The 25,007-nt window shown below is 41.0% G+C and overlaps 2 protein-coding genes across 2 annotated transcripts; both read right to left on the bottom strand.

The window, feature by feature from the left end:
* Positions 1-546: 546 nt before the first annotated feature.
* Positions 547-2,946, bottom strand: LOC308111341 (protocadherin gamma-A9-like; the record flags this gene model as incomplete). Its single annotated transcript, XM_080466203.1, has 1 exon — positions 547-2,946. One exon carries the CDS (start codon positions 2,944-2,946, stop codon positions 547-549), a length of 2,400 nt encoding a protein of 799 aa, XP_080322329.1.
* Positions 2,947-4,032: 1,086 nt separating this feature from the next.
* Positions 4,033-24,313, bottom strand: LOC308111340 (uncharacterized protein; the record flags this gene model as incomplete). The annotated part of the gene is made up of 8 exons (XM_080466202.1): positions 4,033-5,483; positions 7,426-8,793; positions 11,116-12,444; positions 15,031-16,359; positions 18,597-19,551; positions 20,041-20,820; positions 22,013-22,899; positions 24,142-24,313. 8 exons carry the CDS (start codon positions 24,311-24,313, stop codon positions 4,033-4,035), a joined length of 8,271 nt encoding a protein of 2,756 aa, XP_080322328.1.
* Between the last annotated feature and the right edge of the window lie 694 nt (positions 24,314-25,007).

Below are 25,007 nucleotides of genomic sequence, written 5' to 3'. Positions count from 1 at the left end.
TCTGCAGCAGAATATACAAATATGTTTGCAATCATACATTTTAGCAAATAAGAATATTTGCTGGATTGAAAAAAATAATAATCTGCAGACTTAAAACAAGGACAAAGGTCAGTGATGTCCTTGTAATATTTTTATTCAGACGATATCAAGCACAGTGTGAAGAACCAAATGGCATTAAGAATATTTTTGGGGTAAGAAGGAATTTAGCTCCTATAGCAACATTTTACTTACTCTGTTTTCTTAACCTTCTGGGTTCTGTTGCCAGCAGACTTTTCAGCAAACCTGACCCGATACAATAGTGAGGTAAAATATATGGACTTGAAAATAGCTATTATTTTGGTCATTTTTCGAAATGTTTTGTCAGATCTCGACAACAAAATTAGTCACAAAGAACTGCGCTACTGGATGCTGATGGTTACATATAATATTAATAGTCAGGTAAGTATCTTTAAAATCATGACTTTAGATGTTTGTGTAGTAAATTTGAAATGCTCATACAACCTCTGGCCATAATTGGTGAGCTAAAGTGAGGGATAAAACAAATTATTACTCCATGAAACTAACCTCAATGGGGGAGTCAGGTTCATCCAGGATGCTCTTCTCACTCTGTATCCGCTGCATCGTCCCTGTTGAACTGGGGTCCATTATCAGCACGTTCTGACTACCAGCTCGGCCGAACTTACAGTCACTCTTTCTGGAGTCAGTCGTCCTGCACACCTCGTAATTGTACACATGTTGGAGAGTTCCTGTCCCCAAAGTGTCTGAGTAACGTGGTGGATAATATGGAATCACAGGCAGGTTGGAGTGATACAGGATGCGAGACTGTCTCCATCTGTAGATTTTCACTGATATAATCACCACCACACAGGTGATGAAGAGGAAGGAAACTACAGCCAGAGCCAACACTAAGTAAAAAGTCAGATTGTCATTGTACTCCTTGTCGTGGATCAGGTCGGTGAACTCTGACATCACTTCAGGGAAGCTGTCCGCCACGGCCACGTTCACAATGACTGTAGCTGAACGAGAGGGCTGTCCGTTGTCCTCCACTATAACAGCCAGTCTTTGTTTCACTGCATCTTTATCATTCACCTGGCGGATAGTTCTGATTTCTCCATTCTGTAAGCCCACTTCAAACAGCGCCCTGTCTGTGGCTTTCTGTAGTTTATATGAGAGCCAAGCATTCTGTCCAGAGTCCACATCAACAGCCACCACTTTAGTCACCAGATAGCCCACATCTGCTGAACGAGGCACTATCTCAGCCACCACAGAGCCACCGGTCTGCACTGGGTACAGGACCTGAGGGGGGTTGTCGTTCTGGTCCTGGATCTGGATTTTCACTGTCACGTTGCTGCTGAGTGGAGGAGAGCCTCCATCCTGAGCTTTAACAAGAAACTGGAAATCTTTGATCTGTTCGTAGTCAAACGAGCGCACTGCATGGATGACTCCACTATCTGCACTGACAGAAACATATGAGGAGACTGGGACTCCGTTAACAGAGGATTCCTCCAACATGTAAGAAACACGGGCATTTTGGTTCCAGTCAGCATCTGTAGCTTTTACTGTGAATACAGAGAGACCCGGTGTGTTATTTTCTACTATGTAGGCCTCATATGAGCTCCTCTCAAAGACAGGTGCGTTATCATTTACATCAGAGATTTGTAAGGTGAGAGTGACGCTGCTGGAGAGGGAGGGCACTCCCTCATCAGAGCAGGTCACAGTTATATTATATTCAGATGATCTCTCTCGGTCTAAATCACTGTCTGTCACTAAGCTATAAAAATCATTTGATGAGGTTGTAATAACATAGGGTATATTAGCATTTATTCTGCAGTTCACTTGACCATTACTAGCAGAGTCTGGGTCAAGGACAGTGAACATTACTATAACGGTGCTGAGGGGGGAGTCTTCTGGGACTGAAACAGATTTGGAAAGTATACTGATCACTGGTTTATTATCATTAATATCAATAATATCAATTATAATCTTGCTAGAATCTGAAAGACCACCACTATCCTTGGCTTCAATATCTATCTGATAATATTTGGCTTTCTCAAAATCAACTTGACCTACCAATATAACCTCTCCGTTTTCATTTATTGTAAATATGTCAGACACGAGGTCAATTGTAGTTGATACTGAATAAGAAACATCTCCATTCGTTCCTTTATCTGCATCTGCGGCACTTACTGTGACTAACGTTGTTCCCATTGGAGAATTTTCCGCTATTACTGCCTTGTAAACCGACTGTGTGAAAACTGGAGCATTGTCGTTCACATCAAGAACTGTAACAAAGATCTTCACTGTTCCAGACATCTGAGGTTCTCCTCCATCTATTGCCGTCAAAAGCAGATGTATCTGTTCCGCCTTCTCTCTATCTAAAGGCTTGTGTAAAACCATTTCCACCTTTTTTCCTCCATCTGCTTGATTTTCAATTTTCAATCCAAAATTATCGGTGGGTTTTAAGCTGTAATTTTTTAGCCCGTTTATGCCAATGTCCGCATCGATCGCTCTTTCTAACACAAATTTCGACCCGGTAACTGCAGATTCACTAATTTCAAAACGCTTTTCCACATTTTTAAATGTGGGTCTGTTGTCGTTAATGTCGGTGATTTCAATGGTTATTCGAAAGAGCTCCATTGGATTTTCCAGAATAATCTGCAAATGTAACGCACAAGGCGTCGTCTGTCTGCAGAGCGACTCTCTGTCGATTCTCTCTTTAATAAGGAGGACTCCTCTGTCTCTGCTCAGCTCGATATACTCGGCAGTATCGCTTGTGAATACACGAGCCTTGCCTGATTTCAGTCTTTTAACATCCAACCCCAAGTCTCGGGCAATGTTTCCGACAACCGAGCCTTTTGCCATTTCCTCCGGAACAGAGTAGATTACTTGACCGAAGCCAGAAGCCAGAAAAATAAACCAGATGAAAAACAATACTTGCAGCTTCATTGTTCTATCCGCGGCTCGCCCTGCGCCACAACAAAGGTGCCACGATCCGTTTCAAGACAGAAAATATTCCCGTATGTAATAAAAAACAAACAAACGAAAAAACTAAAAGATGGACATGCACTCCCGGGGATGTAGAGGAACGGTACAACACTTCCACGAATACATCCAAAATGTTCTTAATTCGAGAAAGGCGTTCTTTTCTCTGTTACCCTCCTTCAAAATAGGGATTGAAATGGGAGGAACTGATTCAAATCATGTCTACCACTTCAACCCGTTGACCAACAGCGGCCCATTGAGTGCAAAAAATATAACTGCAGGAGAAACAGTCATGATGAGAGTTTGCACCAAGCAATATTTGCAATACAGCTGTATATAATGTGAAGAGGATTACCAATACAGAAAGACATGTGTAGCCTTAAAAAAAAAAACTCAGCTCATATTTTATTTTAACTTCACTAGTCTAATATAATCTATAGTTTAGGTGCACCTAAACTATAGATACATATGAGGATCGAGACTAATTAAGCTAAAAATGAGTGAAAGTAAATCAGATGCCTAAAAATTAACAAAATCAACTCCACACAAAAACTCTTTACCAATCATTGGAAAATATATATTTAGTTCATAATATTTGAGCAAGTCGAAATATGTAATGTATAATAATATTAATAATATTAATATTAATAATATTAATAATAATAATACTAATAATACTACTACTAATAATAATAATACTACTACTACTACTAATAATACTAATAATATTAATAACAACAACAATACTACTACTAATAATAATACTAAAAATATTAATAACAACAACAACAACAACAACAATAATAATAATAAGAAGAAGAAGAAGAAGAAGAAGAAGAAGAAGAAGAAGAAGAAGAAGAAGAAGAAGAAGAAGAAGAAGAAGAAGAAGAAGAAGAAGAAGAAGAAGAAGAAGAAGAAGAAGAAGAAGAAGAAGAAGAAGAAGAAGAAAGAACAAGAACTAGAACAAGAATAAGAATAGAGCCATTGACACTTCACTGGCTCTGTCCATGGTTCTGATACGTTGCTGACAACGACAAGACACATGACAATTCACGCAGAATAAACAAAAGTAAATTGAATATTTCTAACCTCTATGGGGGAGTCAGGTTCATCCAGGAGGTTCTTCTCACTCTGTATCCGCTGCATTGTCCCTGTTGAACTGGGGTCCATTATCAGCACGTTCTGACTACCAGCTCTGCCAAACTTACAGTCACTCTTTCTGGAGTCAGTCGTCCTGCACACCTCGTAATTGTACACATGTTGGAGAGTTCCTGTCCCCAAAGTGTCCGAGTAACGTGGTGGATAATATGGAATCACAGGCAGGTTGGAGTGATACAGGATGCGAGACTGTCTCCATCTGTAGATTTTCACTGATATAATCACCACCACACAGGTGATGAAGAGGAAGGAAACTACAGCCAGAGCCAACACTAAGTAAAAAGTCAGGTTATCATTGTACTCCTTGTCGTAGATCAGGTCGGTGAACTCTGACATCACTTCAGGGAAGCTGTCCGCCACCGCCACGTTCACAATGACAGTAGCTGAACGAGAGAGCTGTCCGTTGTCCTCCACTATAACGGTCAGTCTTTGTTTCACTGCATCTTTATCATTGACTTGACGGATAGTTCTGATTTCTCCATTCTGTAAGCCGACTTCAAACAGCGCTCTGTCTGTGGCTTTCTGTAGTTTATATGAGAGCCAGGCATTCTGTCCAGAGTCCACATCAACAGCCACCACTTTAGTCACCAGATAGCCCACATCTGCTGAACGAGGCACCATCTCAGCCACCACAGAGCCACCAGTCTGCACTGGGTACAGGACCTGAGGCGGGTTGTCGTTCTGGTCCTGGATCTGGATTTTCACAGTCACATTGCTGCTAAGTGGAGGAGAGCCTCCATCTTGAGCTTTAACATGAAACTGGAAATCTTTGATCTGTTCATAGTCAAAAGAGCGCACTGCATGGATGACTCCACTATCTGCACTGACAGACACATACGAGGAGACTGGCACTCCGTTAACAGAGGAATCTTCCAGTAAGTAAGAAACACGAGCATTCTGGTTCCAGTCAGGATCTGTGGCTTTTACTGTGAATATAGAGAGACCTGGTGTGTTGTTTTCTACTATGTAGGCCCCATATGAGCTCCTCTCAAAGACAGGTGCGTTATCATTTACATCAGAGATCTGTAAGGTGAGAGTGACGCTGCTGGAGAGGGAGGGCACGCCATTATCAGAGCAGGTTACTGTGATATTATATTCAGATGATCTCTCTCGGTCTAAATCACTGTTTGTCAATATGCTGTAAAAGCCATTTGATGTAGTTTCAATAATAAAAGGTAAACTGTCACTGATAAAACATTTAACCATTCCATTATCATCTGAGTCAGCATCATGCACATTCATGACAGCAACGACTGTTTTCAAAGCAGCATCTTCTGGTATAGCTTGTGTAGTTGACATTAAATCAATAACCGGACTATTGTCATTCACATCTGTAATATCAACTATAAGTTTACAAGAGTCACTGAGCCCACCGTGATCCCTTGCTTTAATGTTAAGCTGATAATGTTTTGATACTTCATAATCAAGGTTGCCAATCAAACGGACCTCACCACTGGTATAATGTATTTCAAATAAATCCAAAACACTGTCAATATTATTTGATATAGAATACATCACATTACCATTTTTTCCATGGTCAATATCGGTGGCTCTTACGGTCATCAATAAAGTTCCTTTCGGCGAATTTTCCATTAAAGTACCCTTGTATGTTGACTGCGTAAATATTGGAGCATTGTCATTCGCATCTAACACAGTGATGTGAATTTGCACCGTTCCTGAGAGCTGAGGTTCACCTCCGTCAATAGCAGTGAGTGTAAGAGTCAACCGCTCATCTTTTTCTCGATCGAGGGGTTTATCTAAAACCATCTCTACCTCTTTTCCTCCATCGGCGCTGTCACCAAGCTTTAAAATGAAATTATCTGTCGGTTGAAGAGAGTAGCTTTTGAGTCCGTTAACCCCAACGTCAGAATCCAGCGCTTTCTCAAGTACAAATTTTGCGCCCCTCACAGCCGATTCACTAATGTCAAATAGCATGCTGTTCATCTTGAAAACGGGGGCGTTGTCGTTTATATCTGTGATTTCTACCGTAATGCGATAAAACTCGATGGGACTTTCTAAAATCATTTGGAAATGTAAGGCACACGGAATCGTTTGTTTGCATAAAGCCTCCCTGTCTATCTTCTCCTTGATGAGAAGGACCCCCCTTTCTTTGTTCAGCTCGACGTATTCGGCGCTGTGCCCGACATGCAAGCGAGCTTTTCCCGTTTTCAAACGCTTTAGGTCCAATCCTAAATCCTGTGCTATGTTACCGACCAGCGAGCCTTTTGACATTTCTTCAGGAATAGAATAACTAACTTGCCCGAGGGCAGGACGGGAAGCCAGCGTCACGAAAAACAACAGTAAATGCCACCTCATTGTTCTCTGTCGGTCTTCCTCTATTTTCGGGTCGAAAAAGAACAACAATCCAAGAAACGAGTGTGGAATATTCCACACTCAACAAAGTGTAAAAAATGAAGCTGTGTCAATGCAAATGCCCAGAAAAAAAAAATAAAAAATCAATCGCGTATGCCCGTTTGTAGTGTCCTCGATATGTCGGACTAAATACTGTCACGATTCTGCATTCAGCAAATCTAAATGATCTGGGAGGTGCTTGTGGAATCTGAAGTGGAACATCCACGCATTGGCCAACAGCGTCGCTAAGAGTGAAATACATGAAACTGCACGGGTGTACAAGACGGCGCAAAAAAAGCCAATGCATGTAAGGAAGTTATTCAAAGTCTTGATATTCTATCTTCTTTTTTATTATTTGTATAATAAAAACCAAAGTCACAGAGAGTCATATTGCGTAAATCCCACGTGTTTAAGAAACAAGGAGACATACAACACATTTTTTTAGTGCCAGGACAATGTATAACAAAAGAAATAAACAACTGCATATCAGAGGATTTGATTTTTGCTGTCCGTGGTGCTGAAATACATCGCGGATGCCAGATGCGTCAATCTGCGGTCCAGCATGTTTTAAATGGCTCTCTTTTTGAACACGCCTCGGCCTAATGTTGATGGCATCCAAAAGCTTGGGGAAAAGCCAATAACGACCACTTGATTGCAGTTCGGTGTGCAACCAGGAGATACCAAAAAACATGGAGGACACCAACACTCGAGTACCAAATTTTGACACAGAAGGCGGGGAAAACAAGAATTTTAGAACATAGGTGCGCTTATCTTAATAGATCATATTGGTTTTCCTGAGACTATTTTAAATAACAAAACGTCAACAATAAAATCCTGGCGTGATCATACAAAAAAGACCAACCTCGATAGGAGAGTCAGGTTCATCCAGGAGGGTCTTCTCGTTCTGTATCCGCTGCATCGTGCCTGTTGAACTGGGGTCCATTATCAGCACGTTCTGACTACCAGCTCGGCCGAACTTACAGTCACTCTTTCTGGAGTCAGTCGTCCTGCACACCTCGTAATTGTACACATGTTGGAGAGTTCCTGTCCCCAAAGTGTCTGAGTATCGTGGTGGATAATATGGAATCACAGGCAGGTTGGAGTGATACAGGATACGAGACTGTCTCCATCTGTAGATTTTCACTGATATGATCACCACCACACAGGTGATGAAGAGGAAGGAAACTACAGCCAGAGCCAACACTAAGTAAAAAGTCAGATTGTCATTGTATTCCTTGTCGTGGATCAGGTCGGTGAACTCTGACATAACTTCAGGGAAGCTGTCCGCCACCGCCACGTTCACAATGACTGTAGCTGAACGAGAGGGCTGTCCGTTGTCCTCCACTATAACAGTCAGTCTTTGTTTCACTGCATCTTTATCATTCACTTGGCGGATAGTTCTGATTTCTCCATTCTGTAAGCCCACTTCAAACAGCGCCCTATCTGTGGCTTTCTGAAGTTTATATGAGAGCCAGGCATTCTGTCCAGAGTCCACATCAACAGCCACCACTTTAGTCACCAGATAGCCCACATCTGCTGAACGAGGCACCATCTCAGCCACCACAGAGCCACCAGTCTGCACTGGGTACAGGACCTGAGGGGGGTTGTCGTTCTGGTCCTGGATCTGGATTTTCACTGTCACGTTGCTGCTAAGTGGAGGAGAGCCTCCATCCTGAGCTTTAACAAGAAACTGGAAGTCTTTGATCTGTTCGTAGTCAAACGAGCGCACTGCATGGATGACTCCACTATCTGCACTGACGGACACATATGAGGAGACTGGCACTCCGTTAACAGAGGAGTCCTCCAGTAAGTAAGAAACACGGGAATTTTGGTTCCAGTCAGCATCTGTAGCTTTTACTGTGAATATAGAAATACCTGGTGTGTTGTTTTCTACTATGTAGGCCTCATATGAGCTCCTCTCAAAGACAGGTGCGTTATCATTTACATCAGAGATCTGTAAGGTGAGAGTGATGCTGCTGGAGAGGGAGGGCACTCCCTCATCAGAGCAGGTCACTGTGATATTATACGCAGATGATCTCTCTCGGTCTAAATCACTGTCTGTCACTAAACTATAGAAATTGTTTGTTGAGGTTTTTAAAGCAAAAGGTATGTTGTCATCAATGAAACATTGTACATTTCCATTTTGCCCCGAGTCTTTGTCCTCAATGTTTATCATTGTCACAACTGTATTTATTTTTGCGTTTTCTGAAACAACATTGGATTTAGACATTATGGTTATTTCAGGCTTATTATCATTCTTATCCTGCACGTCAACAATTAATTTACAAGAATCAGTAAGTCCTCCTTCATCACTGGCAAGTAAATTTATTTCATAACTTCGGGACTCTTCAAAATCAATATTTCCAACCAAGATAATTTCTCCATTGTCCTCATTTATAGAAAACACTTTACTGATATCATCTAATGTATTTGTGATCGAATACGTTACTTTACTGTTAGAGCCTTGATCTGCATCGGAGGCTGCTACAGTGGCGACGATTGTGCCTTTAGATGAATTTTCAGTTACTATAGCTTTGTACGTTTGCTGAGTAAAAACAGGAGCGTTGTCATTCACGTCTAAAACTGTAATAACGATCATCATTGTTCCTGACATCTGCGGCTCTCCTCCATCTACCGCTGTTAACACGAGAGATATCTGCTCCTGTTTCTCTCTGTCTAAAGGCTTCTGTAAAACCATCTCAACGTTTTTATTTCCATTGGCGTCACTGTGCGTTTTTAGAGCAAAATTGTCTGTCGGCCTCAATTGGTAGCGTTTTAGATCATTAATCCCGACATCAAGATCCACCGCCCGCTGAAGAACAAATTTCGCACCGATCGTTGCGGACTCGCTGATTTTGAAAATCATTTCGCTCTTTTCAAATGTCGGGGCATTGTCGTTAATATCAGTGATCTGTACACTAACCGTGTAAAACTCCATCGGATTCTCCAGAATGATTTGGAAATGTAACGCACACGGCGTAGTCTGTCTGCAGAGCGCCTCTCTGTCGATTCTGTCTTTTACAAGGAGGACTCCTCTTTCTCTGTTCAGCTCGATATATCCGTCGCTGTCTCGTGTAAAAATTCGGGCTTTGCCAGAAATCAAACGTTTTACTTCAAAACCTAAATCCTGCCCTATGTTACCGACTAACGATCCTTTCGTCATTTCTTCAGGAATGGAGTAGCTGACCTGTCCAAACACCGAGCCGACGGAGAGGATACAGACAATCAACAACACTTGCCTTGTCATTGTTCAATACGATTTGATTTACTGTCCTCGCGAATGATTATATTCCACCGGGTTGAAAAATATCGTGTATCATTCCTTAATCCAGGAAAGGCATCACCCACATCAGTCAGATATTCCCAAAGATCGACGTGTTATTTAAATTCGGCTCAAAACTCGAGTGAATGTTCCTCTACGTCGTGTTCTTTCTTTATTGTGTCGACGAGATATGGGAGGTGCTGCAACAATCCTGCTGCCTGAAAGAAACACTCACAGGCCAACAGCGGCCCTAAGAGTTCACATCGGAAAACTGCAGAAATTGAGCATGAATTACTTTTTACTCGGCATTTCGAACAACAATATACAGGTGTTGTGAGCTTTCATCGCTCCATTGTCAATAATGTCTCAAGGACCACAAACTTCACTGAATAAAAATCTTTGTCTTTATTAGGTGTGATATTTTAAAAAAGCACCTATTTACTGTGTTGGACTAACATGCTGTCCAGGGTGTCCCATGCCCCTGCCCACAATTAGCTGAGTTTGGTACAAAAACCCCGTTATTGTGCACAGGATAAAGTGGTCGACATTGGATGAATGAATTGAACCATCTACAAACAAGCATATACAAGACCACTAGTTGAAATACTTCAAAAATGTCACTATTGGAATTATATAAGGACGCCACTAACGCAGGAGGCGCAGCAAAAAAGGACTAATACTAACGGTCGCTGTCCAATGTTCTGAAAAACACAAGGCGAACACAAAGCACTACCAAACGTGCCAACACCCACACAATAATGGATTATAACAGAAAGCCCCTAAACCACAGGCATGCCTTGAGATTATTGGAAGCCACAGTTCGAAATAAATATATAGGTAGTATACTTTAAAAAAATTAAACATAAAATAATACCAAAGAGAAGTATCGCCATCAACACAATTTGGAAGTTAGCTTCTCCACTTAGTTGGAGATTTATTATTCAATACAATTTACAATGTAACTCTTGGTAGGTGTGTGACAGAATGCAATTAATAACCAAAGAACAAATAACGTAAGAAATAAGTAAAATGGAAAGTATCAAACAAATGTCCCAAGAGTAATATATAAACACCGGATTTAAACCACCATGAGCTGAAAAACCCATTATTTATTTATTTATTTATTTATTTGATTGGTTAAAACAAAAACAGAGAGGCATCGAGCCAATAAACTTAACATGTTCACCTTTTAATATAGCTAAAGCTTTAACATGGAACGTCCATAGGTAATAATGTTTAAGAAAAAATGTTAAGTCTAACCTCTATAGGAGAGTCAGGTTCATCCAGGATGCTCTTCTCACTCTGTATCCGCTGCATCGTCCCTGTTGAACTGGGGTCCATTATCAGCACGTTCTGACTACCAGCTCGGCCGAACTTACAGTCACTCTTTCTGGAGTCAGTCGTCCTGCACACCTCGTAATTGTACACATGTTGGAGAGTTCCTGTCCCCAAAGTGTCTGAGTAACGTGGTGGATAATATGGAATCACAGGCAGGTTGGAGTGATACAGGATGCGAGACTGTCTCCATCTGTAGATTTTCACTGATATAATCACCACCACACAGGTGATGAAGAGGAAGGAAACTACAGCCAGAGCCAACACTAAGTAAAAAGTCATGTTGTCATTGTATTCCTTGTCGTGGATCAGGTCGGTGAACTCTGACAGCACTTCAGGGAAGCTGTCCGCCACCGCCACGTTCACAATGACTGTAGCTGAACGAGAGGGCTGTCCGTTGTCCTCCACTATAACAGCCAGTCTTTGTTTCACTGCATCTTTATCATTCACTTGACGGATAGTTCTGATTTCTCCATTCTGTAAGCCCACTTCAAACAGCGCCCTGTCTGTGGCTTTGTGTAATTTATATGAGAGCCAGGCATTCTGTCCAGAGTCCACATCAACAGCCACCACTTTAGTCACCAGATAGCCCACATCTGCTGAACGAGGCACCATCTCAGCCACCACAGAGCCACCAGTCTGCACTGGGTAGAGGACCTGAGGGGGGTTGTCGTTCTGGTCCTGGATCTGGATTTTCACTGTCACGTTGCTGCTAAGTGGAGGCGAGCCTCCATCCTGTGCTTTAACATGAAACTGGAAATTTTTGATCTGTTCGTAGTCAAACGAGCGCACTGCATGGATGACTCCACTATCTGCACTGACGGAAACATACGAGGAGACTGGCACTCCGTTAAAAGAGGAGTCCTCCAGGATGTAAGAAACACGGGCATTCTGGTTCCAGTCAGGATCTGTGGCTTTTACTGTGAATATAGAAAGACCCGGTGTGTTGTTTTCTACTATGTAGGCCTCATATGAGCTTTTCTCAAAGACGGGTGCGTTATCATTTACATCAGAGATCTGTAAGGTGAGAGTGACGCTGCTGGAGAGGGAGGGTACTCCCTCATCAGAGCAGGTTACTGTGATATTATACTCAGCTGATCTCTCTCGGTCTAAATCACTGTCTGTTACTAAACTATAGAAATTATTTTTTGATGATTTCAAAATGAAAGGTACAGTGTCAGTCATGAGACAATGTATTTTTCCATTTTCACCCGAGTCTTTGTCATCAATGTTTATCATCGTAACAACTGTATGCAGAGCAGCATTTTCAGATATCACAGTTGATTTTGACATTATGGTAATTTCAGGAACGTTGTCATTTACATCCTGGACATCAATAATTAATTTTGAAGAATCTGTAAGTCCTCCGTTGTCACTGGCGTGTAAATTTATTTGGTAGATTCTTGACTCCTCGAAATCAACATTTCCAATTAAAATAACTTCACCATTTTCCTGATTAATTTCAAATATTTTACGATCATCATCTAACATATTTGTAATTGAATATTTTATTTTACTGTTAGAGCCTTGATCTGCATCTGAGGCTGTCACAGTAGCAACAACTGTGCCTTTAGGTGAATTCTCAATAATTGCAGCTTTGTATGTTTGCTGTGTAAAAACAGGAGCGTTATCATTCGCGTCTATGACAGTAATAACGATTAACATTGTTCCTGACATCTGCGGCTCTCCTCCATCTACTGCTGTTAACACGAGAGAAATCTGATCCTGTTTCTCTCGATCTAAAGGCTTCTGCAAAACCATCTCCACGTTTTTATTGCCATCCCCGCTGTTATACACTTTCAGAGAAAAATTATCCGTTGATTTTAATTCGTATCCATGAACACTATTAATTCCGACATCCAAATCCACTGCTCTTTCTAACATAAATTTTACACCGGTGGTTGCCGATTCGCTGATTTTGAATACCATTTCACGTTTCTTAAAAGTCGGTGAATTATCGTTAACATCAGTAATCTGTACAGTGACCGTATAAAATTCCATCGGATTCTCTAGAATGATTTGGAAATGTAACGCACACGGCGTCGTCTGTCTGCAGAGCGCCTCTCTGTCGATTCTGTCTTTTACAAGGAGGACTCCTCTTTCTCTGTTCAGCTCGATATATCCGTCGCTGTCTCGTGTAAAAATTCGGGCTTTGCCAGAAATCAAACGTTTTACTTCTAAACCTAAATCCTGCCCTATGTTACCGACTAACGATCCTTTCGTCATTTCTTCAGGAATGGAGTAGCTGACCTGTCCAAACACCGAGCCGACGGAGAGGAGACAGACAATCAACAGCACTTGCCTTGTCATTGTTCAATACGATTTGATGTACTATACTCCACAAGATTTATATTCCACAGAGGTGAAAAGTATCGTGTGTCCTTCCTTAATCCAGAAAAGGCATCACTGAGATTGGTCAGATATCTCCACAGATCGAATTGTTTTTTTAAATTCTGCTCAAAACTCGAGTGACTGTTCCTCAACGTCGTGTTCTTTCTTTATTGTGTCGAAGAGATATGGGAGGTGCTGCAACAATCCTGCTGCCAGAAAGAAACACTCACAGGCCAACAGCGGCCCTAAGAGTTCACATTGGAAAACTGCAGAAATTAAGCATGAACTACTTTTTACTAGGCAATTCGAAGAACAATATAGAGGAGTTGCCAGCTTTAAACTCTCCTGAAGTCATTATATATATTGTATTCGGGATCACACACTTCTTTGAATGAAAATATGCATCTATATTTGGTGCGATATTTCAAATAATCAACTAAGTATAGTGTGTTGGACTGACAAGCTGTCCAGGGTGTACGCTGCTCTTATCCAAAATGAGCTAAAATTGGTCCCAGCAACCCGCTATTCTGCCCAGGATAAAGTGGTCGAAGATGGATGAATGAATTAAACCATCTACAAACAAGCATACAATAATCACGAGTTTCAATATTTCACTTTTGAAATTCTATATGGATGCCATTGCACATTGTGTAACATAAAGCTTCACAATGTGAAGCAAAAAAAAGGACACAAAAACTGTCGCTGTCCAACGTGCTGAAACATACAAAAACGAAAACAAACAACTTCAAAACCTGCTGATACACACGTTAAATGGCTTTCTAAGCCCCATACCACACACATGCCCCGATCCAATTGGAAAACAGGTAGAACTGTGAACTAAAAAAAAACATTCTCAGTTATTTCCACCCTCACAAAAATAATTTGTTGAGTTAATGTCATCTAATCATGTCACACATTTCTAAATATTCATAATAAGTAGATTTCATCCCCATTATTCATATTACCTTAACAACAATTATTAGAATGAACCATTTAACAACAAGAAACTCAATATACTCATGTCAATCAAACATATTTCTGATATGTAAACTGAAAAACTGCTGAGTTGATTTTCTTTTTTTTAGTGTGGATGTATGTATTGTTATTATCTTATTTTTCAAACAAAACGTAACACCGTAGACATGTAATGGAATGTGGATTCTCAACTTAGTTGAACATTTATGACACAACAAAATCCAGATTACAACACTCGCTAAATGTGTGATAAACTTCGATTTAAGAGCAGAGGACAAATTACATAAGAAGTACGTAAAATGGAAAGAATGAATTTAAGTTTCTAAGAGTCATACGTAGAAGGCGGATGAAAACCACGAGTAGCTGTAGGATTAAAACCACCAGCAGCTGTTAAACATTTTTTGACTGGTTGAAAAGAAAAGAAAGAGCCATTGGGCCAATAAATGCATGTATTCACCTTTAAATGTAGCTAAAGCTTTAACTTGAAATGTCTATAGGTGGCCATGCAGAAGAAAGATGTTAAATAAGTCTAACCTCTATAGGAGAGTCAGGTTCATCCAGGATGTTCTTCTCACTCTGTATCCGCTGCATCGTCGCTGTAGAACTGGGGTCCATTATCAGCACGTTCTGACTACCAGCTCTGCCGAACTTACAGTCACTCTTTCTGGAGTCAGTCGTCCTGCACACCTCGTAATTGTACACATGTTGGAGAGTTCCCGTCCCCAAAGTGTCCGAGTAACGTGGTGGATAATATGGAATCACAGGCAGGTTGGAGTGATACAGGATGCGGGACTGTCTCCATCTGTAGATTTTCACTGATATAATCACCACCACACAGGTGATGAAGAGGAAGGAAACTACAGCCAGAGCCAACACTAAGTAAAAAGTCAGGTTGTCATTGTACTCCTTGTCGTGGATCAGGTCGGTGAACTCTGACATCACTTCAGGGAAGCTGTCCGCCACCGCCACGTTCACAATGACTGTAGCTGAACGAGAGGGCTGTCCGTTGTCCTCCACTATAACAGCCAGTCGTTGTTTCACTGCATCTTTATCATTCACTTGACGGATAGTTCTGATTTCTCCATTCTGTAAGCCAACTTCAAACAGCGCCCTGTCTGTGGCTTTCTGTAGTTTATATGAGAGCCAGGCATTTTGTCCAGAGTCCACATCAACGGCCACCACTTTAGTCACCAGATAGCCCACATCTGCTGAACGAGGCACCATCTCAGCCACCACAGAGCCACCAGTCTGCACTGGATACAGGACCTGAGGGGGGTTGTCGTTCTGGTCCTGGATCTGGATTTTCACTGTCACGTTGCTGCTAAGTGGAGGAGAGCCTCCATCCTGAGCTTTGATGAGAAACTGGAAATCTTTGATCTGTTCATAGTCAAAAGAACGCACTGCATGGATGACTCCACTATCTGCACTGACAGAAACATATGAGGTGACTGGCACTCCGTTAACAGAGGAGTCCTCCAGTAAGTATGAAACACGAGCATTCTGGTTCCAGTCAGCATCTATAGCTTTTACTGTAAATATAGAGAGACCTGGTGTGTTGTTTTCTACTATGTAGGCCTGATATGAGCTCCTCTCAAAGACAGGTGCGTTATCATTCACATCAGAGATTTGTAACGTGAGAGTGACACTGCTGGAGAGGGAGGGTACTCCCTCATCAGAGCAAGTCACTGTGATATTATAATCAGAGGATGTCTCTCGGTCCAAATCACTATCTGTCACTAAACTATAGAAATTATTTGTTGATGTTTTTAAAGCAAATGGTACATTTTCGTTGATAAAACATTGCACTTTTCCATTCTCTCCTGAATCCAGGTCTTCAGTGTTTATCACAGTCACAACCGTTTGAAGTTTAGCATCCTCTGATATAAGATTAGATTTGGACATTATGTTGATTTCAGGCTCATTATCATTAACATCTTGCACATCTACGATTAACTTACAGGAATCTGTCAGGCCTCCATCGTCACTTGCAAGCAAATTTATTTGAAAGTGTTTTGATTTTTCAAAGTCGATACTTTCTATTAATGAAATTTCCCCGTTTTCCCCGTTGATCTTAAATATTTTCCTTACATTGTCTAACGTGTTAGTGATTGAATAGGTTATTTTACTGTTTGAGCCTTCATCCGCATCTGAGGCCGTTACAGTAGCAACAACTGTACCTATAGGTGAATTTTCAGTGACTGTCACTTTGTATGTTTGCTGTGTAAAAACAGGGGCGTTATCATTAACATCTAAAACAGTAATAACGATCAACAATGTTCCTGACATCTGCGGCTCTCCTCCATCTACCGCTGTTAAAACGAGAGATATCTGCTCTTGTTTCTCTCTGTCTAAAGGCTTCTGTAAAACCATCTCCACGTTTTTATTGCCATTCGTGTTACTCTGCAATTTTAAAGCAAAATGATCGGTTGGTTTTAAAATGTAATCCTGCAGGCCATTGACATCAACGTCCAGATCTACAGCTCTGTCTAGGACAAATTTTGCCCCAGTGGTCGCTGATTCGCTAATTTTAAATTTCATCTCGTTTTTTTCAAAGGTCGGAGGATTGTCATTAATATCAGTAATCTGAACAATAACTGTATAAAACTCAATCGGATTCTCTAAAATGATCTGGAAATGCAAAGCACAAAGCGCCGTCTCTGTACACAGCGCCTCTCTGTCGATCCTTTCCTTGACGAGGAGGACTCCTCTTTCTCTGCTCAGCTCGATGTACTCGTCGCTGTTTCGAGTGTAGATTTTTGCCTTCCCGGATATAAAACGTTTAATTTCCAATCCCAAATCCTGCGCTATGTTTCCCACTAGAGATCCCTTTGACATTTCCTCTGGAATAGAGTAGCTGACCTGCGCGATCACTGCGTCGAAGGAAAGGAGGGAAATAAACAACAGTACTTGCCGATTCATTGTTCAACTGGATCTTTTGTCGACAGTGAAGCTACAAAATCCACGTATAATCCATAAAACAGAAACCACAATAATCCAAAACCTATTTTCAGTGACGTCTTAAGAATCCGATTGATCCAAACTGAATCGAGATATGTTTCATTTGTAATCAGTCCGCCATGACCAGCATTGTCCGATCCTTGGTCGTCATTTTCTCTTTGTATAATGACGATCTCAGAAAGGAGGGACTGCTACAAATACAATCTCAACCAGCAACATTCATCATGGTCAACAGCGGCCCTAAGAGTCCAAATATTGAAATACACCGAATAAATACACACACACACACACACACACACACACACACACACACACACACACACACACACACACACACACACACACACACACACACACACACACACACACATATATATATATATATATTGGACATAAAAATCAATGCATTTATAATAAAATAATTATTAAGACAAAGCATGTCCGATAATGGAAAACAAAAAGAAGGCGTGTGTCTTGACTGAGTGGAGAAGATATTATCTGAGAAAACAACCACTGAAGAGAGTTAAACAGATGCAATAATTATGAGGAAAAAACCTTCAGATATACTACATGAGGTGAGAAGGAGAAGACTGAATGCAGAAAAAAAATTATTGAACATCATTTCCACACAAGTTTACGGATACTACAACTTCAACTAATCACGTCGCTCTCCACGGTTCTGAAATACATTTACTGAAGGAAGAGCACTTTAAATTGCAGCAGGTTCCACATGTTACTGAAAAAAAGCTACTGAAAAACGACTGTGTGAAGGATACGAAACATCACTCAATCAATCAATAAATTAATTAATCAACCAATCAAGCAATAAATCAATCAACGAATCAATCAAGCAATCAATCAATCAAGCAATCAATCAATCAATCAATCAATCAATCAATCAAATACAAATTCCCGATCAAAATTCTAAAAATTTCCATCAATGAAACACATTGTCATGGATAAAATAACTACATTTTAAGGGTGACCAAGCATGTGTCAAGAGATAAAAACCAAAAAAAACCAGCAGAAAAACAAAAACCGCTCAGCTGCTTGCCTTTTAATAAGCTCATGAAAAGAAACAAGAAATTAATAATTGTAATTATGTAACTTGTTAAACAATAACAGTTTGAAATTCGTCTAACCTCAATAGGAGAGTCAGGTTCATCCAGGATGCTCTTCTCACTCTGTATCCGCTGCATCGTCCCTGTTGAACTGGGGTCCATTATCAGCACGTTCTGACTACCAGCTCTGCCGAACTTACAGTCACTCTTTCTGGAGTCAGTCGTCCTGCACACCTCGTAATTGTACACATGTTGGAGAGTTCCTGTCCCCAAAGTGTCCGAGTAACGTGGTGGATAATATGGAATCACAGGCAGGTTGGAGTGATACAGGATGCGGGACTGTCTCCATCTGTAGATTTTCACTGATATAATCACCACCACACAGGTGATGAAGAGGAAGGAAACTACAGCCAGAGCCAACACTAAGTAAAAAGTCAGGTTGTCATTGTACTCCTTGTCGTGGATCAGGTCGGTGAACTCTGACATCACTTCAGGGAAGCTGTCCGCCACCGCCACGTTCACAATGACTGTAGCTGAACGAGAGGGCTGTCCGTTGTCCTCCACTATAACAGCCAGTCTTTGTTTCACTGCATCTTTATCATTCACTTGGCGGATAGTTCTGATTTCTCCATTCTGTAAACCAACTTCAAACAGCGCCCTGTCAGTGGCTTTATGTAGTTTATATGAGAGCCAGGCATTCTGTCCAGAGTCCACATCAACAGCCACCACTTTAGTCACCAGATAGCCCACATCTGCTGAACGAGGCACCATCTCAGCCACCACAGAGCCACCAGTCTGCACTGGGTACAGGACCTGAGGGGGGTTGTCGTTCTGGTCCTGGATCTGGATTTTTACTGTCACGTTGCTGCTCAGTGGAGGAGATCCTCCATCCTGAGCTTTAACGTGAAACTGGAAATCTTTGATCTGTTCGTAGTCAAACGAGCGCACTGCATGGATGACTCCACTATCTGCACTGACGGACACATATGATGAGATTGGCACTCCGTTAACAGCGGAGTCCTCCAGTAAGTAAGAAACACGGGCATTTTGGTTCCAGTCAGCATCTGTAGCTTTTACTGTGAATACAGAGAGACCCGGTGTGTTGTTTTCTAGTATGTAGGCCTCATATGAGCTGCTCTCAAAGACAGGTGCGTTATCATTTACATCAGAGATTTGTAAGGTGAGAGTGATGCTGCTGGAGAGGGAGGGTACTCCCTCATCAGAGCAGGTCACTGTGATATTATACTCAGATGATGTCTCTCGGTCTAATTCACTGTCTGTTACTAAAGTATAGAAATTATTTGCCGATGATTTTAACACATAGGGGACATTACCACTAATAAAACACTGTATTTTTCCGTTTTCTCCCGTATCTTTATCCTCGATGTTTATCACAGTAACGACAGTATTGAGTTTGACGTTTTCTAATATCACAGTAGATTTAGACATTATATTAATTTCAGGTTTGTTGTCATTTACATCTTGCACATCAATTATAAGTTTACAAGAGTCTGTAAGTCCTCCTTCATCACTAGCACGCAAATTTATTTGAAAATTTCTCGAATCTTCGAAATCAATATTTCCGATTAAAGATACTTCTCCATTTTCTTTATTCACTTGAAATACCTTTCTGACGTCATCTAATGTATTTGTAATTGAATATGTTATTTTACTGTTGGAGCCTTGATCTGCATCTGAGGCCCTTACGGTACCAACGATTGTGCCTTTGGGTGAATTTTCGGTGACTGTAGCTTTGTATGTTTGCTGTATAAAAACAGGCGCGTTATCATTCACGTCTAAAACTGTAATAACGATCAACATTGTTCCTGACATCTGCGGCTCTCCTCCATCAATCGCCGTTAACACGAGATATATCTGCTCCTGTTTCTCTCTGTCTAAAGGCTTCTGCAACACCATCTCCACGTTTTTATTTTCATCAGTGTTACTGTATCCCTTCAGAGCAAAGTTTTCAGTGGGTTTTAATTCATACCTTCGGAGATCATTTTTTCCAACATCTCGATCCACAGCGCGTTGTAGCACAAATTTGGACCCTATCGTGGCAGACTCGCTAATTTTGAATTCCATTTTCTCTTCCTCGAAGGTCGGTGCATTGTCATTAATATCTGTGATCTGTACTGTGATCGTGTAAAATTCGATTGGATTCTCTAAAATTATCTGAAAATGTAACGCACACGGCGTGGTCTGTCTGCAGAGCGCCTCTCTGTCGATTCTCTCTTTAACAAGGAGCACTCCTCTTTCTCGGTTCAGCACAATGTATGCGTCACTATCTCTTGAATATATCCGAGCTTTACCAGAAGTCAGACGCTCGATTTCTAAGCCTAAATCCTGCGCAATGTTACCGATTATTGATCCTTGAGCCATTTCTTCAGGTATTGTGTAACTGACCTGGGTGATCACCGAGCCAAAGGAAAGGAAAAATAAACACAGCAATATCATTCCCTCCATTGTTCTTTCAAAGATTTCTCTCCTGATGAGATTCGGGAATCCGTCTATATATCCAAAGAGAGGTGAACCATCCCGTCAAAAATAAACAAGTCGTTGTTATTAATCCACAACACGTAAAAATGTCCAGAAATTAGTCGAATAAGAGATTGCGCAGATCCACAATGTCGATCCTTTCGCTCCGAGGCTTATCGCTTTATGTCGGCGGTATAGGAGGTGCTGATACAGTCTAACTCTGCCACCAACACCATGGTCAACAGCGGCCCTGTGAGTTCATAACACAACACTGCAGAAACCCACCAGTATATTGTGCAGGATGTTATACTGACGAAGTACTACAAAATGAGAGAAACCAGCAATAAATCACACCAATTTTAAATATAGTAGTTGAGAGCAGCTTCGTGATAAGTTGTGGTTATGAATTCCCACTAAATGCTAAACTATTGGTATATATGTCAATAAAGACACGAGAAGAAAGTTGCTAATGGTCCAGTAAATGTAAATGCAAAGAAAAAAGAAAATAGAAAGACAATGCAGCGGGAGCGAACTGATCAGTTTGTTCCTTTCGCTATCAGAGATCCTAAAATCATGAAGGTCTCGTAGGTTTTCAAAACAAGCAGTGAGGTCTCAATTGAAACAATACATATATGCAATGAGCGGTTGTTCAAACATTTTCAAACGACAATGAAATAAAAAATAAATAAACAAAGTCGGATAACTTTTGCAATAGTTACAAGGCTGTCAGCTGATTCTAAACTCTCACAATGAAATGCTAATATAAATTAGAAAAAAAAAATATATACATATATATTCATGAGAGTAAATGTTTACAATTGTGAAATGTATTTTTCGACAATATATTATTTGATGGTAAAATACCCACAAAAATGACCAAAAAAAACATACATCACGTGGCAAGATGAAAGAAAAATCTGATTTATAGCTTTCAAATAGCAAAACTATGGAATCAAACTTGGAAAAACAAACACAAAAGCATGACCACACGTTAATACTGACTGCAACTTAAGGATGGAAAACAAAATTTGAACTTATGACAATTTCGAGTTATTGTCACAGATTTATCCTCAAGAGCAATTTGAAATGTATTCATGTAAAGCGTCACTATTGAACTAACCTCTAGAGGAGAGTCAGGTTCATCCAGGATGCTCTTCTCACTCTGTATCCGCTGCATCGTCGTTGTTGAACTGGGATCCATTATCAGCACGTTCTGACTACCAGCTCGGCCGAACTTACAGTCACTCTTTCTGGAGTCAGTCGTCCTGCACACCTCGTAATTGTACACATGTTGGAGAGTTCCTGTCCCCAAAGTGTCTGAGTATCGTGGTGGATAATATGGAATCACAGGCAGGTTGGAGTGATACAGGACGCGAGACTGTCTCCATCTGTAGATTTTCACTGATATAATCACCACCACACAGGTGATGAAGAGGAAGGAAACTACAGCCAGAGCCAACACTAAGTAAAAAGTTAGGTTGTCATTGTACTCCTTGTCGTGGATCAGGTCAGTGAACTCTGACAGCACTTCAGGGAAGCTGTCCGCCACGGCCACGTTCACAATGACTGTAGCTGAACGAGAGGGCTGTCCGTTGTCCTCCACTATAACGGCCAGTCTCTGTTTGACTGCATCTTTATCATTCACTTGGCGGATCGTTCTGATTTCTCCATTCTGTAAGCCAACTTCAAACAGCGCTCTGTCTGTGGCTTTCTGTAGTTTATATGAGAGCCAGGCATTCTGTCCAGAGTCCACATCAACAGCCACCACTTTAGTCACCAGATAGCCCACATCTGCTGAACGAGGCACCATCTCAGCCACCACAGAGCCACCAGTCTGCACTGGGTACAGGACCTGAGGGGGGTTGTCGTTCTGGTCCTGGATCTGGATTTTCACTGTCGCGTTGCTGCTGAGTGGAGGAGATCCTCCATCCTGAGCTTTAACAAGAAACTGGAAATCTTTGATCTGTTCATAGTCAAACGAGCGCACTGCATGGATGACTCCACTATCTGCACTGACAGAAACATATGAGGAGACTGGGACTCCGTTAACAGAGGAGTCCTCCAACATGTAAGAAACACGGGCATTTTGCTGCCAGTCAGCATCTGTAGCTTTTACTTTGAATATAGAAAGACCTGGTGTGTTGTTTTCTACAATGTAGGCCTCATATGAGCTTTTCTCAAAGACAGGTGCGTTATCATTTATATCAGAGATCTGTAATGTGAGAGTGACGCTGCTGGAGAGGGAGGGAACTCCCTCATCAGAGCAGGTTACTGTGATATTATACTCAGAGGATCTCTCTCGGTCTAAATCGTTGTTTGTCATTAAACGATAAAAATTATTTGAGGATGATTTTAGTATGAATGGTATATTTTCATTGATAAAACATTTTGTGTTCCCATTTTCTCCTGAGTCTAGATCCTCAATATGTATCATCGTTACAACTGTATTGAGCTCAGCATTTTCTGTTATAATGTTTGACTTTGACATTATATTGATTTCAGGTGTATTGTCGTTTATATCCTGAACATCAACAATTAACTTGCAAGTATCAGTCAGTCCTCCATCGTCACTTGCAACTAGATCTATCTGGACATTTTTAATTTTTTCAAAATCAACATTTCCAATTAAAAAAACCTCACCAGTGTCCTCCCTCACCTCAAACATTTTTCCTACATTGTCTAACGTGTTAGTAATTGAATAGGTTACTTTACTGTTAGAGCCTTCATCTGCATCTGAGGCCGTTACAGTAGCAACAACTGTGCCTTTAGGTGTATTCTCAGTAACTGTAGCTTTGTATGTTTGCTGTGTAAAAACAGGAGCGTTATCATTCGCGTCTAAAACTGTAATAACGATCATCATTGTTCCTGACATCTGCGGCTCTCCTCCATCTACCGCTGTTAATACGAGGGGAATCTGCTCCTGTTTCTCTCTGTCTAGAGGCTTCTGTAAAACCATCTCCACATTTTTATTGCCATCTGCATTATTGTGCATTTTTAGAGCAAAGTTATTTGTCGGTTTGAGTTCATAATGATGAACCCCATTCCGTCCTACATCCAGATCGGCTGCTCTTTTTAGCATAAATTTAGCTCCGGTCGCTGCTGATTCACTGATTTTAAACAGAATTTCATTCTTCTCAAAGGTCGGTGCATTATCGTTAATATCAGTAATCTGTACAGTAACCGTGTAAAACTCCATCGGATTTTCCAAAATGATCTGGAAATGCAAAGCACAAAGCGCCGTCTCTGTACACAGCGCCTCTCTGTCGATCCTTTCCTTGACGAGGAGGACTCCTCTTTCTCTGCTCAGCTCGATGTACTCGTCGCTGTTTCGAGTGTAGATCTTCGCTTTGCCGGATATCAAACGTTTAATTTCCAAACCCAAATCCTGCGCTATGTTTCCCACTAGAGATCCTTTCGACATTTCCTCTGGAATAGAGTAGCTGACCTGCGCGATCAATGCGTCCAAGGAAAGGAAGGAAATAAACAACAGTACTTGCAGATTCATTGTTCTACTCGATCTGTTTCCACAGAGAACCTACACAGTCCACTTATAATCCACAAATCAGAGTCCAAATCGATCTCATAGCCTGGTTTTCAGTAAAATCTTAAGAATCCGATAGCTCCAAAGTGAAAAACGCCATGTTTAATTGTTAATCAGTCCACCTCGATCAGCATTATCCGATCCTGTTTCGTCGGTTTCTCTTTGTATACTGACGATCTTAGAAAGGAGGCACTGCTACAAATCCTCTTTCATTCTGCAACAATTTATCCAACAGCGGCCCTAAGAGTCCAAATAACATTACTGCAGAACACCAACTAAAAATCAAATGTACTGTTTGCGAATAATGAGTTTGATTTAACGAAAAAAAAAAAAGAACAATGCATTTTGATGGCATGCTCCACTTTCCCTAGGAGTTCAGAAAACCAATCAATAATTCTTGGCTTGTGATAAAAGTCGATAAAATAATAATATCAACATATGAATGGATTGTTTAATCAAAGCAACCCGACTTGTACAGAGCTATCTTTAAGCGGAGAATATCCATTCAATGTCGATAGATTAAATAATACATAATAATGTGACACCGATTAAAACTGATGTCCAAATATCAATG

This window comes from Lipophrys pholis, assembly GCF_963383615.2.
Source record: "Lipophrys pholis genome assembly, chromosome: 6".
Lineage (NCBI taxonomy): Eukaryota > Metazoa > Chordata > Actinopteri > Blenniiformes > Blenniidae > Lipophrys > Lipophrys pholis.
Note: the sequence above shows the minus strand (reverse complement) of the source record. Positions and strands in the feature narration are given on the sequence as shown.